At 47.6% G+C, this 16,164-nt stretch overlaps 1 protein-coding gene across 11 annotated transcripts in view; it reads left to right on the plus strand.

Moving 5' to 3' along the window:
• SLC25A25 (solute carrier family 25 member 25) overlaps window positions 1–16,164 on the plus strand; it is a 32,976-nt gene that overhangs the window by 9,021 nt on the left and 7,791 nt on the right. For 6 of the 11 annotated variants that reach the window (XM_073806660.1, XM_073806658.1, XM_073806657.1 and 3 more), the window contains exons 2-3: window positions 15,852–15,978; window positions 16,071–16,158. In XM_073806660.1, the coding sequence (XP_073662761.1) occupies window positions 15,852–15,978; window positions 16,071–16,158 (215 nt within the window). Of the gene's footprint in view, window positions 1–7,036; window positions 7,271–12,984; window positions 13,521–15,851; window positions 15,979–16,070; window positions 16,159–16,164 lie in introns of those variants that run through there. The other 5 variants (XM_033858693.2, XM_033858694.2, XM_073806661.1 and 2 more) reach the window with 4 other exon arrangements.

Below are 16,164 nucleotides of genomic sequence, written 5' to 3' on the forward strand. Positions count from 1 at the left end.
GACCTTGAACTTGGGACCTCAATGGGGACTGGCTTTTCACCAGGAATAAATAAGCGTCCAAGAGACTGTGTTCTCGGTGGGGCACTTCTCTTTTCCACAGTCACAGGAGTCCCCTTCAGGGAGTTTTGGCCAAAGCTAGATTTTCTGGTTTTACTTCCTAAAATGGAAATAGATTAGGGGATTTCACCTTGTTCATTACTGCGGTTTTGTCGCCTTCAGTGCCAAATGAGGCTGGTGCCTGGCTCCTCTTCATTGTCTAATTGTGGGCTGAGTCGAGGGCATGAGGCTGTTTAATAGTCCTGCCTGACACCCTGAAACCACTGCTGCCATGGGACGGCACAGGACAGCACCCAGGATCTAAGTGTTTAAATTCTCCGGTTGATTCATTTCAGAGAAGGATAGTCACCTGCCACAGTGGTGCCTTTGAAATAACAAATTGTTACTACCAACGTATAAAGAGATCCTTCAAGCTCTTTTGCTCCTGTACCATCCGAAAAGGATTTTATTTTTTATTTCATTCTTTTTTTAAAAAAATATTTATTTATTCATTTATTTGGCTGCGTCAGTGTTCGTTGCGGCACACAGGATCTTTGTTGCGGCTCGCAGGCTTAGTTGCCCCACAGCATGTGGGATCTTAGTTCCCTGACCAGGGATCGGACACGCGTCCCCTGCGTAGCAAGGCAGTTTCTCAACCACTGGACCATCAGGGAAGTCCCCGAAAAGGATTTTAAAAAACAGTGTACCCTGTTGCACGTTAAGTTGACATCTAAACATTTTTGTCATAGGTTTAATAGCTGCAGAGGATATAATTTCTGGCATACTGTGTATCTGCCTTAAATGTTTTAGTCTGTCGGTTTTGGTTTTGATCAAAACCTTAGAGTTTTGCAGATTTGACTCATCCAATTTATGGAAAATGCCTTCCATGTAACCTATTGGCCAAGCCAGTCTTCATTTTCAAGTCAAATTCATTTGACTCTCTGTCAAATAAAATCTGACTTCATTTTTCAGTTAAAAAAGAAAGTCTTAGTGGTCTTCCCTTTGACAACATCTCTTCTGAATGCTAATTGTAATTCTAAGATAGATAGATGGGTAGTAGGTAGTGAAACTTGTAAACAAGGGACATGGGGAGAGCTCTCTGCCCTGTTATAAGATGCCCTCAGGAATCTGCAGTTGTCCTTTTGTGTGATGTCCCAGGGGCTTTTATACCCTGGGCAATTCATCAGGATAATTTGGAATGGGTTCCCGCCGGGGGTTCATTCCATTAGAATTTGTTTTCTCTGAAAAGTACGGGAGATCTTGTGACACAGTTTTATCCCCAAGTCTCTATTTTCTAGATTCTTGGAAGAGTGGGTTGCTTCTGCAGGTGATTACCCTCAGCTTAACCAGGTTCTGTGGACGTTTATAAGTCTACAGTTACTGGAGCGTTATACTTGCCAGCCCTGTCTCTGGATATGGGTGGTCCCTCATACCCAAGAAAGTTAAGTGAGGTGGAATTGTATTATAGTAATAGCAAAAGAAACTAATGATCTCTACCAGATATTGGTGGTTTAGGCGATGCTGTGGTGTAAGGAAAGAGATGTACTGCATTAACCCACAAGGAGATCAAAGGTGCTTTAAAATAAAAATATTGGCAAAGTATGCAAATTGAACAGATTTTCATTGATCCCTGTCTTAGGTGCTGGTCAAGGGAGATTTTAGGATAAATAAGGCCTGGTCTCTTCCTCGCCTAGTTATTATTTCTTTTCTTCTGCTGACTTTGGGTTTAATTTGTTCTTTTCTGGTTTCTTGTGGTGGAAACTGAGGTCATTGATTTGATACCTCTCTTTTCTGATGTAGGTATTCCCTTCTAAGTCCTGCTCTGGCTGCATCCCACAAGTTTTGCTGTGTTGTGGTTTCACACCATTCAAAATACTTTCCAATTTCTCTTTTGATTTCTTCTTGAGCATGGGCTCTAGGCACGCGGACTTCAGTAGTTGTGGCACATGGGCTCAGTAGTTGTGGCTCACGGGCTGTAGAGCGCAGGCTCAGTAGTTGTGGCTCATGGGCTTAGTTGCTCCATGGCATGTGGGACCTTCCCAGATCAGGGATCGAACTCATGTCCCCTGCATTGGCAGGTGGATCCTTAACCACTGCGCCACCCGCCACCGGACTTCACTTATCTTTGAAAGAGATTTAAATAATAAGGAAAAAGTTCTTTCTATCTACCCACACAATTACCATTTCTAGTGCTCTTCATTCCTTTCATTCCATTCTTCATCTGGTTATCATTTTTCTCTATCTGAAGGATTCCTTTAACATTTCTTGTAATGCAGATCTGCTGGTGGTAAATTCTTTCTGCTTTTGTATGTCTGAAAAGTGTTTATTTTGTCTTCCTTTTGGAAGGTATTTTTCTAGGTATAAAATTCTGGATTAACAGTTTCTGATGGAAAGCCCCCTGTCATTCTTGTTTTTGTTCTTCTGTAAGTAATGGGTCTTTTTCTCAAGGTGTTTTTAAGATTTTCCTTTATATCACTGGTTTTCAGAAATTTAACTGTGATGTGCCTGAGTGTAGTTTTTTGTTTTGTTTTGTTTTGTTTTGATGTTTTTTATGCTTGGGGTTTGCTGAGCTTCTTGGATCTGTAGGTTTTAATAAATTTGGAAAAAATCTGGCCATTATTTCTTTAAATATTTGTTCTGTCCCCACCTCCATGAACTTCAGTTGGGTGTATATTAGTCTATTAGCAGTTCTCCCACAGCTCACTAATGCATTTTTCATTTTTTTGTATTGTTTTATTTTTTCTCTCTGTGTTTCATTTTGTAAAGTTTCTATTGCTGTGTCTTCAAGTTCATTAATCTTTTCTTCTGCATTGTCTAATCTGCTATTAAAACCATCCAGTGTGTTTTTCGTCTCAGACATTGTAGTTTTCTTCTAGAGTATCTGCAATGTCTCTGTTTAACGTTCTTGATCTTTCTTGAGCACGTAGGATACAGTTATGACTTGCAGTATCCTTGTGTACTAATTCTGTCATACACGTGATTTCTGGATCAGTTTCAATGGACTGATTTCTCTTCTCATCATGGGTCATCTTTTCCTGCTTCTTTGCATTAGGCTGTTAATTTTTTATGGGATTTTTATCTTGGATATCTTTGTATTCCTATAAATATTCTTGAGCTTTATCCTGGGATGCAGTTATTCAGAAACAGTTTGACCCTTTCCGAGCCTGCTTTTTTTTTTTTTTTTTTTACGGTACGCGGGCCTCTAACTGTTGTGGCCTCTCCTGTTGCAGAGCAACAGGCTCCGGGCGCGCAGGCTCAGCGGCCATGGCTCATGGGCCCAGCCGCTCCGCGGCACATGGGATCTTCCCAGACCGGGGCACGAACCCGCGTCCCCTGCATCGGCAGGCGGACTCTCAACCACTGCGCCACCAGGGAAGCCCTGAGCCTGCTTTTTAAAGCTTTGTTAGTCAGGCAAGAACAGCATTTAGTCTGGGGCCAGTTTTGCCCCACTATTGAGGCAAAACCCTCTGAGTACCCTTCCGGAACCTTCCTATATTATGAGGTTTTTCCACTCCAGCTGGTGGGAACAGGAACTATTCTTAGCCCTGTGATGCCTTTGTCTGGTTCCTTCCCCACCCACAGGCAGTTTCCTCATACTCACTTGCTCTGATTTTGGGGGGCCCTCAGCAGAGCTCCAGAGCTTGCTCTCTGTGTAGCTCTGTCTTCTCTGGTACTCTGTCCTGCAAACTCTAGCTGTCCTGGCCTCCCAGCTCCTTCTCTTCAACATAGGGAGACTACTGGGCTCTGCTGGGTACCCACTCTCTGTGCCATATCCTGGAAACTCCAGGCAGGAAGCCTGGGCAGTTGAGGGGCTCATGTGTTTAGAAATCTCAGGAATCACTGCCCTTCGTTGCCTAATGTCCAGTGTCTTGAAAATCATTCTCGTATATTTTGCCTTCCTTTTGGAAGATATTTTTCTAAGTATAAAATTCTGGATTAACAGTTTCTGATGGAAAGCCCCCTGTCATTCTTGTTTTTGTTCTTCTGTAATGGGTCTTTTTCTTAAGGTGCTTTTAAGATTTTCCTTTTTATCACTGGGTTTCAGAAATTTAATTTGTTTTTTCAGAAATTTAAGTTGTTACAGGCAGGAAGGTGAATTGGTTCCATCTTGGCTAGAACTCCATCTTGGCTAGAACCCCCCCACCCCCCGAGTTCATAACTCAGTTCCGTGGTACAGAGTAGTCCATTAAATGAAAAACCAGTAACCTCCTCAATAAGGGATTTATCTCATGTTTGTAGATGGGGGCCTAAAACATCACTATCTCCCCCAACTCACCAGATTTTCAGTGCCTAAAAAAAGATTAATTTTCACTAAAGGATTACTTATTTATATAGGGATTTTTGCTCTGGACTGGCTCTTCTTTAGTATTCAAGCTATTTATTTCTATGAACTCACAATCATTTTCTTTTTATTTATTTATTTATTTATTCATGGCTGTGTTGGGTCTTTGTTGCTGCGCGTGGGCTTTCTCTAGTTGCTACAAGCAGGGGCTACTCTTCGTTGCAGTGTGCAGGCTTCTCATTGCAGTGGCTTCTCTTGTTGTGGATCATGGGCTTTAGGCGCCCGGGCTTCAGTAGTTGTGGCACGCAGGCTCAGTAGTTGTGGCACATTGGCTTAGTTGCTCCGTGGCATGTGGGATCTTCCTGGACCAGGGCTTGAACCCATGTCCCCTGCATTGGCAGGTGGATTCTTAACTAACATGCCACCAGGGAAGACCCTGAACTCAATCATTTTCTTTTCTTTTTCTTTCTTTTTTTTTTTGCTGCACCGCACAGCAAAGTGGGATCCCACCGCACAGTGGGATCTTGGTTTCCCCACCAGGCATCAAACCCATGCCCCTTGCAGTGGAAGCGTGGAGTTTTAACCACTGGATCACCAGGGAAGTCCCTCACAATCATTTTCTAGATAAAATAGCTAATATGTACTGTTCTAAGAGCTTTGTACATTATTTCATTTAGTCTTTAACCGACTCTGTGAAGTAATGATACGGTTCTGTTACTATCCTCATTTTGCACATGAGGCTATTAAAGCACAGAGAGGTAAAGTAACTTGATCAAGATCACACAGCCAGTAAGTGATGGCCAGGAGTGAACCTGGGGTCTGGCTCCAAAGACTAGACATTTAATCAACACACAAAACTGCTTCCAGGTAAAGTTGTTCTGTATATCCAGTGAGAGGGCAACTGATGCGGGTTCCTCAGCTTTCAAACAAGCATGCTGCCTTGCTTTCCCTTGTCGTGTTTTCTTTTTAAATTACGGTTGTACGTATGCACACGTGTGTGCCTGGTCATACATGCACATGATTTGGTTTCACCAGATATAAGAGGATATTCAAAGAAAATAAACCTCCCATCTATCTTTCTTCCTTCAAACCCCCAAGTTCCCCCCCACCCCACCCCAAACCGTCTCTTCAATTTTAGTTCGTCTTTCCAGAGAGATTCTTCACGTACACAAGCTTAGAAACAGATGGCAGCAAACGATCCCCTTTCTTCTGCACCTTGCTCTTTTCATCTAACAAGATATTTTCAAGTCATTCCATAATAGCAGGTGTAGAGCTGCCTTCCTCTTTTTGACAGCTGCCTAGGGCTCCATTGTGGTTGTGCATTAATTTACGACGTACTCCCCTTCTAAAGCATTTTACATTGTTTCCAAACCTGTGCTATTGTAAATCAGGCTGCAAAAAATATCCTTATATTTTATCACACGTATGTATCCCATATATATCACATTTGTATATGTGATTTCCCACATGTGCAAATATATCTGCAGGATAAATCACTAAAAGTGGAATTGCTGTGTCAGAGCATTTGTGCTTTTGATATGTTGGTAGCTGTGACTAAATTGCTCTCCAGAGAGATTATACTGATTTACAGTCTCATAGCAGCGTATGAGGGTATATGTTTCTCTATACTCTCCCCAACACAGTCTATTAAACTTTTTTCATGCTGTGTTTGTTTTCAAAATAATGGCTGTGAACACCGTATCAAAGGGTTACCTTTGTGAGGGATGACCCGGCACTGCATTTGTCTGCCAGGAAACTAAGAAACAAATGACCAAAGATGAATTCCCTTTTGTTCGTGATCATTCACTCATTTCAGCCCACAGACTTCATCTGTGCCTGGTTCTGGGCACTAGGGGTAGAAAGATCTGCGACTTGGTCCCTGTCCCCAGGAAGTTCATCTTGTAGAGCGAGACTCAGAGAAGTGGCTATGATACGGTGTGCATCGTGTTACACACAGTTGCAGAGAATGGGATAATGGAACAAGGGAAAGTGTTGCTAGATGTCTTAGGAAGTGTTGCCAGGATCTCTTGATTGTGCTAAACTTGATGGGGAATGTCATCCCGGAAACAGCCAGGTGGAGAGAAGGAAGTTGGACTCTTGAGGACCAGCCAGCTCAAGGTGGCTTCTGTGAGGCTGGAAGCTCCTCTGGAGGTTACCGCGGGCACCTCCCTGCAGAACTGCCGGCTGCATGCAGGGAATCGGTCGGCTGTGATTGGAGGGATGTTGCTGGTGGGGATAATGAACTCGGTAGTGTCGGCAGAGGTGATTGGCCGCGCCCTGCTGCAGTGAGAATGCAGGCTGGATGCTCGGGTCCTCACTTGCGTGATGATCATTAATTGAGCGAGGACAGCTGAATAATCGGGAGCTCGAAGTTGCTTCTGCCTCCAGGAGAGGTCTGTTGGGCTATCGCTTTTTTCCTTTTTTCAAAAAGCCAAGCGTTTGATCACCGTCCACCTGCAAAAGTGAGTTTTTATTGAAGAAGCTCCAGCTGCTCTCTCGTTGTCAGCGACCCGGCGGGGCTTTCAGAGTGAGCTGCTTCTCAGGCCAGGCACGACAGCAGTGCTTAGCAAATTTGAGAAGGCAGGAAACAGCCACTGCATGCAGAGCTGCCAGCCTTACAACTCCCCAGGCTAGTCGTCCAAGCAGCTGTGTAGCCAGAGACCCTTGGTATTGTGGTCACATCCCTCCTCAAAAGTGAACGGTCACCGTCGGCGACGTGGGGAGGAAGCCGTGATGTTGCAGATGCTGTGGCATTTTCTGTCTAGCTTCTTCCCCAGGGCCAGGTGCCAAGGCTCCAGAGAGGGGAGCGGGAATGAAGTCAGAGGCACCCCGGCTCCGGCGCGGGGAGCCCAGATGCCAAGCTTTTTGGGGAAACAGGACGGAAGGGCTGAGGCCACGGAAAAGAGACCCACCATCTTGCTGGTGGTCGGACCCGCAGAGCAGTTTCCAAAGGTAATGGCAATGTCGAGAGGACCTCCTAGGTTAGGGGCTAGCCTAGGATCATTTTCCTGGAAAAAGCTGGAGTGTGGGGGAGGAAGAGAGGACTTATGAATGAATCCGTTTGGTACCGGGGGCCTGGGGAGAAGTGTTAGACAATGAAGAAGCCCAGCTCCAGTCCAGAATCTTTCTATGGCCACTGCAAAAGCTTTATTACCCAATTGTGACCACTTCAGTGCGGCCATTTGAAGAAGGAAGGTTGAATGCAATGGAAGATTTACCTTAGGATTTGTCTCTTTGGCCCCAGAAAGCCATTTGAAAGGCAGGGACAAACAATTACACCGTGTCTTGGTCTTAGCCTGTTTAAACAGCACAGGGAGGACGGAGCTCAGCGGGCAACAGAGCAAACCTTCCAAGGTGAACCCAGCTGCCGGGAGCTGGGGAGGACCAGCCTGCCCTACATCCCAAAGGTCAGACCCTCTGCCTTGGTGGGCAGGGGACCCGTCTTGCCTTTCTTTCTGGGAGAAAGGGAGCGATGAGGCAGAGTGGAGGCTGGAGTCTCAGTGCACGGAGGCCGGCACTCCTCACGGGTCTGCGGGTCTGCTGAGCGCTGGGGCCTTCCGTCCATTTCGTGCCCTGAGCGTGGCTTATGTCATCTGATCCTCACAAGAACCAGGGTAAGTGGTAGCACCCCCATTTCACAGATGAGGAAACTGAGGTGCAGAAAGGTTAAGTAATTTGCCCGGGATTAAACAGTTAAGAAGGGGTAGAGGTGAGATTTCATTTCAGCCTACCTGGAACTTTGCCATGTACTGCCCTCATCTTCCCTTAAGAAAGCCGTTTTTAATGGGACCAGTCGAGTTCTCAGGATTAGAACAGAAAGGCTACTTGGCTGTGATTTCTCCTGCCTGGAGTAGGAGAACCTTGTTCACCTCCTGAGGCTTGGTTATTTTGAATCTTTTCTCCTTTCTCAGGATAAAAATGAACTGGAAAAAGGAAGGAGATTCTGCCCTGTGTGTGGCGCGCTGTAGAGTCCAAAAAAGGTTCTGCTGAATTGAGCTACTGCATTTAAGAAATGGACGTTCATTTTTCCTTTGCTAAGTGGGAGGAACTTTTGATGCAACAACTTTTGCAGTGGTTTCAGGTTAAGCACTGAGGAGAATCCTTAGTCTGTGATGGGCTCATCCAGGGCGACAGGGGTCTCGGCATCTGTACTGTGCCTGAGATGTGACAGGTGTCGCTTTCTACCTTTTGATCATTTTACAGGAGCTCGGAAATGGCCGTGGCATTATCTATTATGAGGAACTTTTATCTCCAGACCTGCTTGCCTTATGGCCAAGGGCTTAAGGGACTGGCTGGCTCCTTTTAAATTCACCCACTTTTGACTTTAATAATTAACTGCTCCACTTCCCAGACTCACACCGACTGGCAGCTCTTGTCAGCCCTCCCCCTGGGCTGGCCTGGCATCAGGACTGTTCTGAACGGCTTCTTTCCTGGCCTACAGAATCGGGAGCAAGGCGGGCTGAACCTGAGACCCACACCTCTCACTGACACTTCTCCCCAGAAGGGAGATGGATCAGCTGCCTGGGGGTGTGGGGAGCCCCAAGAGGGAGGTGCGTCAGCTGGTTTTGGTTTGAAACAAGCAAGAAAGCGCTCCTGGGCGGTGTGGACCCTTTAAAGGCAGACAAATTAAGAACTGGAAGAGTGTTTCAGCAGCGTGCGTCCTTTTCCAGCACAGCTGCTCTTGAAGGTAGGGGTTGGAGGTTGGGATCGTGGGCCGGTGGGGCCTGGCTCGCCATTTCTCTCCGGCAGACGCTGCCGCAGCCTCGTGGGGACCTCGTAGAGACGTCACTTTGGTTCTCAGCCTTCTAAGTGTCCCAGTGGCGCTACTTTGTTCGACTCTCATTTCTCTCTTAAATATGTCTGCTGGTGAGTCAGGTTCCGGCCAGCTTTTATTCTCAGAACTGTTCCAGTTTCCCCCCTTATCTTTGTCTTACAGTCGATCTGCAGTTGGAGAAGAAAGCCATTAGTCTGGAGTGGGAGGTGCCCTGAGCGGCATTCAAGCTTTCAAATCCTGAGGGGCCGTCTTCTCAGAAGCTCAGAGAATTTTGCTCATTGTGTGTCTAATTGCCAAGTGCAGGCAGGTTTCATTGGAAACCGGCTCCACTGGGCTGTCATGGCAACCCGATCATCAAATGACACTACGGCTACAGCAGCAAATGAGGCTCGAGGGCCTTACGGGTGGGTGGGGCTAGAATAGCTGGATGCTGGCAATATATTAATATTTTTGGCTTGGTCTGAGTCATTGGCGGGGCGGTGGAAATACTGTATGAGCTAATGCCACACTCCCAGAGGTACTCTACCTGCCCTGTTGTTACTCATGGTATTCCGGCACTTACGGGGATCTTTGGCATGAAACAGTGCTAGAACAAGGAAAGCTGGTGGGGTGGGGGCATGTGCAGATCTGAGGGTGAGAAGATGCTTGTGAGAGGAACTGCTACTTAGCAGATTAAGGGAAATCGAATGCCACTGAATTCTAAGGCATCTGGAGTGGCTGCCATTGTTTCTGAGTACTGGTTGTTACAGGAATGGACATTGGAAGAAAGGAAACAAAAGTAGATCTGGGTCACAAAATTAGAACAGGTAAAGATAGCAGAGAAGACGTGTCGATGGCAGGAGTGGGAGAGAGCACTTTACTCGGGCCTCCAGAAGCACCGGGAGCTGGTGTGAAACATCAGGAACGGAGCACAAGCCCTGCTTTATGAACTTTTTTTTTTTTTTTTTTTGACCACGCCACGTGACATGCGGGATCTCAGTTCCCCAGCCAGGGATAGAACCTGTGCCCGCTGCAGCGGAAGCGCGGAGTCCTATCCGCTGGGCCGCCAGGGAAGTCCTGAGCCCTGCCATATTCGTCTTCCTTATTTGTATTTCTCACGTATGTGTTCAGAGCTGTAACAGATACATTTTTTGTGTGGTTTTTTTTTTAGCTAAGGCTAAAATTACTCCCCCGCATCTGCTGCCTTCCCATGTGAGGTACTGCTCACTGTAATTCTCAGGGTCAGGCTGACAAGTGTTCTTTGGAAGCTGAATTCTAAAATCTCTTTATGGCAGTGTCAGGCTTGGATGCTGTTTTAAGTGGCCATTGTAACAGGAGCCAGGCTCTGGTGAGCCTCCGCCAGCTGGCTCTGGGGCCCGGGCAAACCAGGTGGCCTCTCCTGGTCTGTTTCTTCATCTCGGAGATTCAGAGATGACCCCAGGGCCCCTGTGGGGCCCAGTGTCTGTAATTCCAGGGAGAGAGCATTTGCCTTGGACACCAGGTGCCTGGAGATTGGCTCAACTGAGAAGTAAAGGTTTCTGTGTGACAACAGAGTTCTGCATGACCTATGCAACTCAGGAAGATGGGTGGTTTAAATAAATAAGCAAACGCCAGTTTACGTTTGTCCAATGAAGACATTCTGTTGGACTCAAACACAGTTGCAAAATAGAAATACGTTGGAGCCCTTTAAGATTAACACTGGAATAGAATTAATGTAAGCGTTGTAAAATAACATCTTGACAAGCACATGCAGAACTTTTCAGAGAACATTTCCTGGCCCTGTGATACCACTGGTCTGTAGAGTAATGAGCTCTGTTATAATCAAGGACATTCCATTCTGTTGATTCTAGAAGATAGTTGCCCTTGTTTGATAATGCTTTAATAATTGTTCCTTATATATTGAATGCTGATTTCACTTTCATTTGGTATTGTTTTCAAATCTCTTCTCAGATTTGTCTTGTAAATATATCATACAACTCAGTGGTACCAAAAAAAACCCCTCAATGGTACAATTATGTTTACCAACATTATTTGAAAAACATAGTTTAGTAGGAAAGGAACATCTCCAGTTGAACAACTTATTTATTCAGTCAAAATATTTGCCATTTTGTATTGGAAGGACTGCAGTTGTCACTGAAATGAGACACTTCAACAGATCTGTGTAATTTATTTTCGTTTCAGAAGCAATCGTGAATAATTTTAAAAAGGAAGATCAGCATTTAAAATTCAGCTCTTTTATTTATAAATGTGAACTTCCTTTAAAATAAAAATAATAATACAGTATCTTTTTGAGTTGAGGTGGACAAAATACCCTGAGGACTCTATTTGCTGGCACTCGGGAAACCAAACCTAAGGTCTTCATCAAGAGTGGTCGTGTTTGTTTTTTGGGGTCTCAGAGGCCTGCCAAGCACGATTCATTCATTCATTCAGAAACTGCTTATGTCAAGCACCTCCGTGATCAAGGCAAGGGCTCATTCCAGGCAAGGAGGTACAAAGGCCCTGCCTTTAGGACCCCAGCAGTAGAGATAAGATGTACGTAAAAATAGCCGTAAAGCAGAACATTCTGGATTGGGTAGCTTAAGAGACAGCTGAGTATCATGGATTTAGGTGGAGGCTGAGCAGGAATTTGCCTGAATAATCCTGAGCTGCCTCTGGATACCTCATCGGATCCTCCCTAGTGGATGGATGAAACAGCCCAAGACCTGTTTTTACAGACTCACCATCAGATCTCTTTTAGAAGGGCTGAAATATCATATAAGTTATTAAAATCTGTTTCATAATGATGTATATAAGCATCAACATCTTATTTTCTGAACCTTTTTAAAGTTCTCAACAAAAAGCTTTTTAGTGAATTTAAGAAGTTCCTTTTACTTTGGTGGATCCCCAAATGACATCCATCTGTTTTTAATCCATCCTGGTCGCGAGGTTTCGTCTATATTAGGAAGTGGTGCACTGTAGATGGAACATAGCGAGATGGATTCCTTTTTCATCTCTGTGACGTGGGCTCTTCCTCTGCAGCATGAATCTGACATCTTCCTTGGGAAGGAATGAGGTGGAGGTGGCAGGGTGGCCCTTAAATAAAGATCAGATCCTGACTCTCCAAGACCTGAAGTTTCCTCTCATCCTCACCTAAAAGGGACATTCTAGGGCAGTGTTGCTCAGTAGAACTTTCTGTGATGATGGAAATAATGTGTGGCCATGCAACCAAGGAAATGAACTCTTAGTTTCATTGAATTTTAGTTTATTTAAAATTGAGGACTTCCCTGGCAGTCTAGTGGTTAAGACTCCACCGTTCAGGAGGCGCGGGTTCGATCCCTGGTCAGGGAACTAAGATCCCACATGCTGTGTGGCGTGGCATAATAAAATAAAAGTATTGAGCAGCACAGTTGTAGACCAGAAAGCTCTGATGCACTGAACTTTAGAGCGTCCTGAATGAATGTGGGCTCTGAAGACCACATCCGTGGATCTTAAGTGAGGCCCAGGCTGACCCCAGATTGGTGCTGCTGAGGAGTGCCCCGGCACCATGACCTGTGGCCTAGAGTGTCCTCTTCCTGCCCCCATCATTTCAGCCTCTCGGTGCTTGTGGGGCCCCCAGGCAAAGCCTACAGGGGAGGGGCTGCTCATGTGCAGGGTGGCCTGGGGAGGGTCACTAGAGCCAGCCAGAGCTGTGCCTGGAAAGCCCTGTGGCCCAGGCAGCCGGCTGAGGGGCAGCTCCCCTGCAAGTGAAAGACCCCTCCCCACCCCCACCGGGGGCTACTTCCAGGACTTCTCCCCCCCCGCCCCCCCGCCACTGACTTCTACCCTCACAGCGAAACGGGGCCGTTTCAGGTGAGCATTGATTCATTCTCTACCTCCACCCACTTATTTTTCTGCTGGGAATGATTTACCAAGGAGAGAAACCACTGTATTGTGTGACGCGTTTGGGGACCTTGTGGAAAAACAGGCCAAAGGCTGTTTGTTTGGAGGGATTGGCAGCCAGAGGGTGAAGGTTTCTGGGGCAGATCCCAGGGCAGGGCAGAATGCTCTGCCCGTCTCCGAAGGGTTAACTGGGGAGCAGGTGACGTCAGTCCTGATCTTTATCCCTCTGCACTCGGCCACGCACGCCTCCTTGCCGGGCTCTGTGCTCATTGGCTGTGGGCGGGAGGTACAGTGAGCAGACTTTTTTCAATTAAGTGAAAGGACAGGGTGGAGGCAGCCAATGACAGCTGCGCCCCAGCATACCTTGTGCAAGTGTGCTGGGCCGGGCAGCATTCTCCTGCCTCCACGCCGCCTGAAACAGCTCCCACCAGCATGCTCTGCCTGTGCCTGTACGTGCCCCTCATCGGGGAGGCCCAGACCGAGTTCCAGTACTTCGAGTCCAAGGGGCTTCCCGCCGAGCTGAAGTCCATCTTCAAACTCAGTGTCTTTATCCCGTCCCAGGAGTTCTCCACCTACCGCCAGTGGAAGCAGGTCTGTACCGTGGAAGGCAGCGGGCGTTTTATCAGTGTTGGCTGAGTGAATGGATGAGCTGGTAGAGGGTCCGCATACCTCAAAGGTCCCCACCATTTCTAAGCGTGCCAGTTTTTTCCCCAGCTGTCGCGTAACTATAGGCAGCTAAAGGGCTATTACGTCATGGGAGTGACCGGCTCTCATGTGACTTCCAAGGAAGGCTGGAATTATAGGGAAGGCACTTGTGGGAGAAGTAAAGGAATTTTCTTGCGGAGGGCGGGGTTCTAAGCAGTGCAGGGCCAGGAAGTGCAGGGGCACAGTCTAGCTGCTTTATCTGAGCTGGGGGGCAGGAGGGGAGGGGAGAGGCCCCTCATTGGAGACCCAGGAGTTGGAACCGTGGCTGCGGAGGCTGGAGGTGACAGGGCTGTGCCCTGGGTGAAACAAGCCAACGGGCAGGGGTGAGGGGACCTTCCTAGGCGTCTCTTTGGAGCAGGAGGCAGCAGAAATCATTACTAATTTAAATATGGGGAAACAGCTACAGAGTCTGAGGGGGTCGCCTGCCTCCTAAAGGGACACCCCAACTTCTCCGTTAATCAGATCCTGTGCTATCCCCCCCGTGCTCACGATGGCAGTGACGGTCAGATGGTGTGCAGGGGGTGGTGATTTGCATATCCTAGGAAGGAGACCGGACTGAGGTGGAAGCAACGACTTAGAATATTTTGAAATCAGCTGCATGAGCATGTCCTTGAGTTGTCTGTGTCACGGGCACCCACCCAACAAGGCACATGGATCGCATTGGTGCCAGAGCAACCCAGATACCAACGAGCTTCGTGCCTAGCGTTCGCCTCCTCTCTAAGTGACGTGCAGGTTCTATTTCTGCTCCTCTCATAAATCTAGGGTGCTTAACCTATATGTAATCTGCATTTTGGTGGGGAGCACAAACGTCTGCAGGAAGTTAACGTAACTCCAGACAGCTGACAGAACACGTGCCAGCCTGTGTCTCCCCTTCCAGCCACACCCTCCCTGAGCTGTTCTTTGGATCATGTTAGGTGACACAGTATCTGGAGAGGACCAGCTAGCCAATGGCCCATCAATTTCCAAACCCACTGGCTCAGAAGACTTTGAAACCCACACTGGTTTGTGGAGGGTGACTGTATTTCTTGCTGAGAGAATTGGGCAACACAGGGAGACTCTAACCATTTTCCTTAGGGGATTTTTGGTCCTAGTTTTGGGGTGTTGCTGGGTTGGAGTGACTCATGTATGTTCCCCACCTTCTTGAGATTAACCTTTAGAATGCCAGCAGACACTATACAGAGGTGGCTCTGGAGTCCCATCAGGCCTGGCTTGAATCCTGCCCACCAACTTCCCTAACTGTGCGACTTTGGATAAATTACTAAACCTCTGTGACCTTCTGTTTCCTTCTCTGGAAAATGGGGGAAATGGTAGTACCCACCTCCCAGGCCTGTTTGCGAGGATTCAGCGGGTTACTAGAGGTAAAGCATTTAGCAGGACCCCGGGCACAGACCAAGTGCTTGTGCTTTTGTGGAAAAGTTCCAGTTGCTGAGCATCGAAAACGGACTGCAGCTGCTGAACAGAGCTCATGTCTAAGGGCAGGCGCAGGTTTTTGGAACCTCACTGCCCAGGAAAGGGTCTTTTAAAGCTTCCTTGGGTCACTGAACTATTCCTAAGTGGAGCTGCCCTGCTTTTCAGTGCCTGGTTAAGGGAGCTGAGGTTGGTTATAGCACCTGGCTCCCCTGAGATCAGAGACAGGCAGCGCCATCACGCACAGGCCCAAGAACAGTTCCCATTGCTCTTACCACTTCTCCATCCTCCAGAGTTCTCTCTGGCAGTATTTCTGCCAAGCAGCCATTGGCAGGGGCCGGCTCTGCCCTGTACCTCTACCCTGGTCGCCCCCAATTGTTCTTGGGCCAGTGCCACTTTTAGGGATAAAAAGAGCAAGCTGCAGAGTTTCTGAGGGAATCTGGAGCTCCAGGGCCACCCCACATTTGGGCAGAGAGCATGTGGGGCTGAGGCCTGGCACCAGGGACAGAGCTGCAGGGGAGCCGGGCAGCTGGCCTGGTGGAAGTACCAAGCCCACCGCTGCCGGCCTCTGTCAGAAGGGCTCCTCTTGCGGCCTCTTTTTCCTCTTTCTCATGAGGGAAACACGGTGGGTCCTTGGCTGGGTTCTGGCCGGCCCTAGGGGATCCAGGTGGTGGCCCTGGGAGTGGAGGAGGGGAAGTGTCTCGGGTCGTGGGGCCACCTCTGTTCACGGTTGAGCAGTTGTTTCCTGGGAACGGGACACCACGAGGGACCCGAAAAGCTGAAGGACAAAACCTTACTTTTGTTTTATAGAAAATTGTACAAGCTGGCGACAAAGACCTCGATGGGCAGCTAGACTTTGAAGAGTTTGTCCATTATCTCCAAGATCATGAGAAGAAACTGAGGCTGGTATTCAAGAGTTTGGACAAGAAGAATGATGGTGAGCATTGCCCCCGGGGGCCAGCGGCGGGCCCAGCGGTCCTGGGCCTCTCCGCAGGGCTGGCTTCCGGCTCACGGCCTTTGTTGTTCCAGGACGGATCGACGCGCAGGAGATCATGCAGTCCCTGCGGGACCTGGGAGTCAAGATATCTGAACAGCAGGCAGAAAAAATCCTCAAGAGGTGAGT

Source organism: Tursiops truncatus, chromosome 6 (genome assembly GCF_011762595.2).
Source record: "Tursiops truncatus isolate mTurTru1 chromosome 6, mTurTru1.mat.Y, whole genome shotgun sequence".
In the NCBI taxonomy this organism is placed as follows: Eukaryota; Metazoa; Chordata; class Mammalia; order Artiodactyla; family Delphinidae; genus Tursiops; species Tursiops truncatus.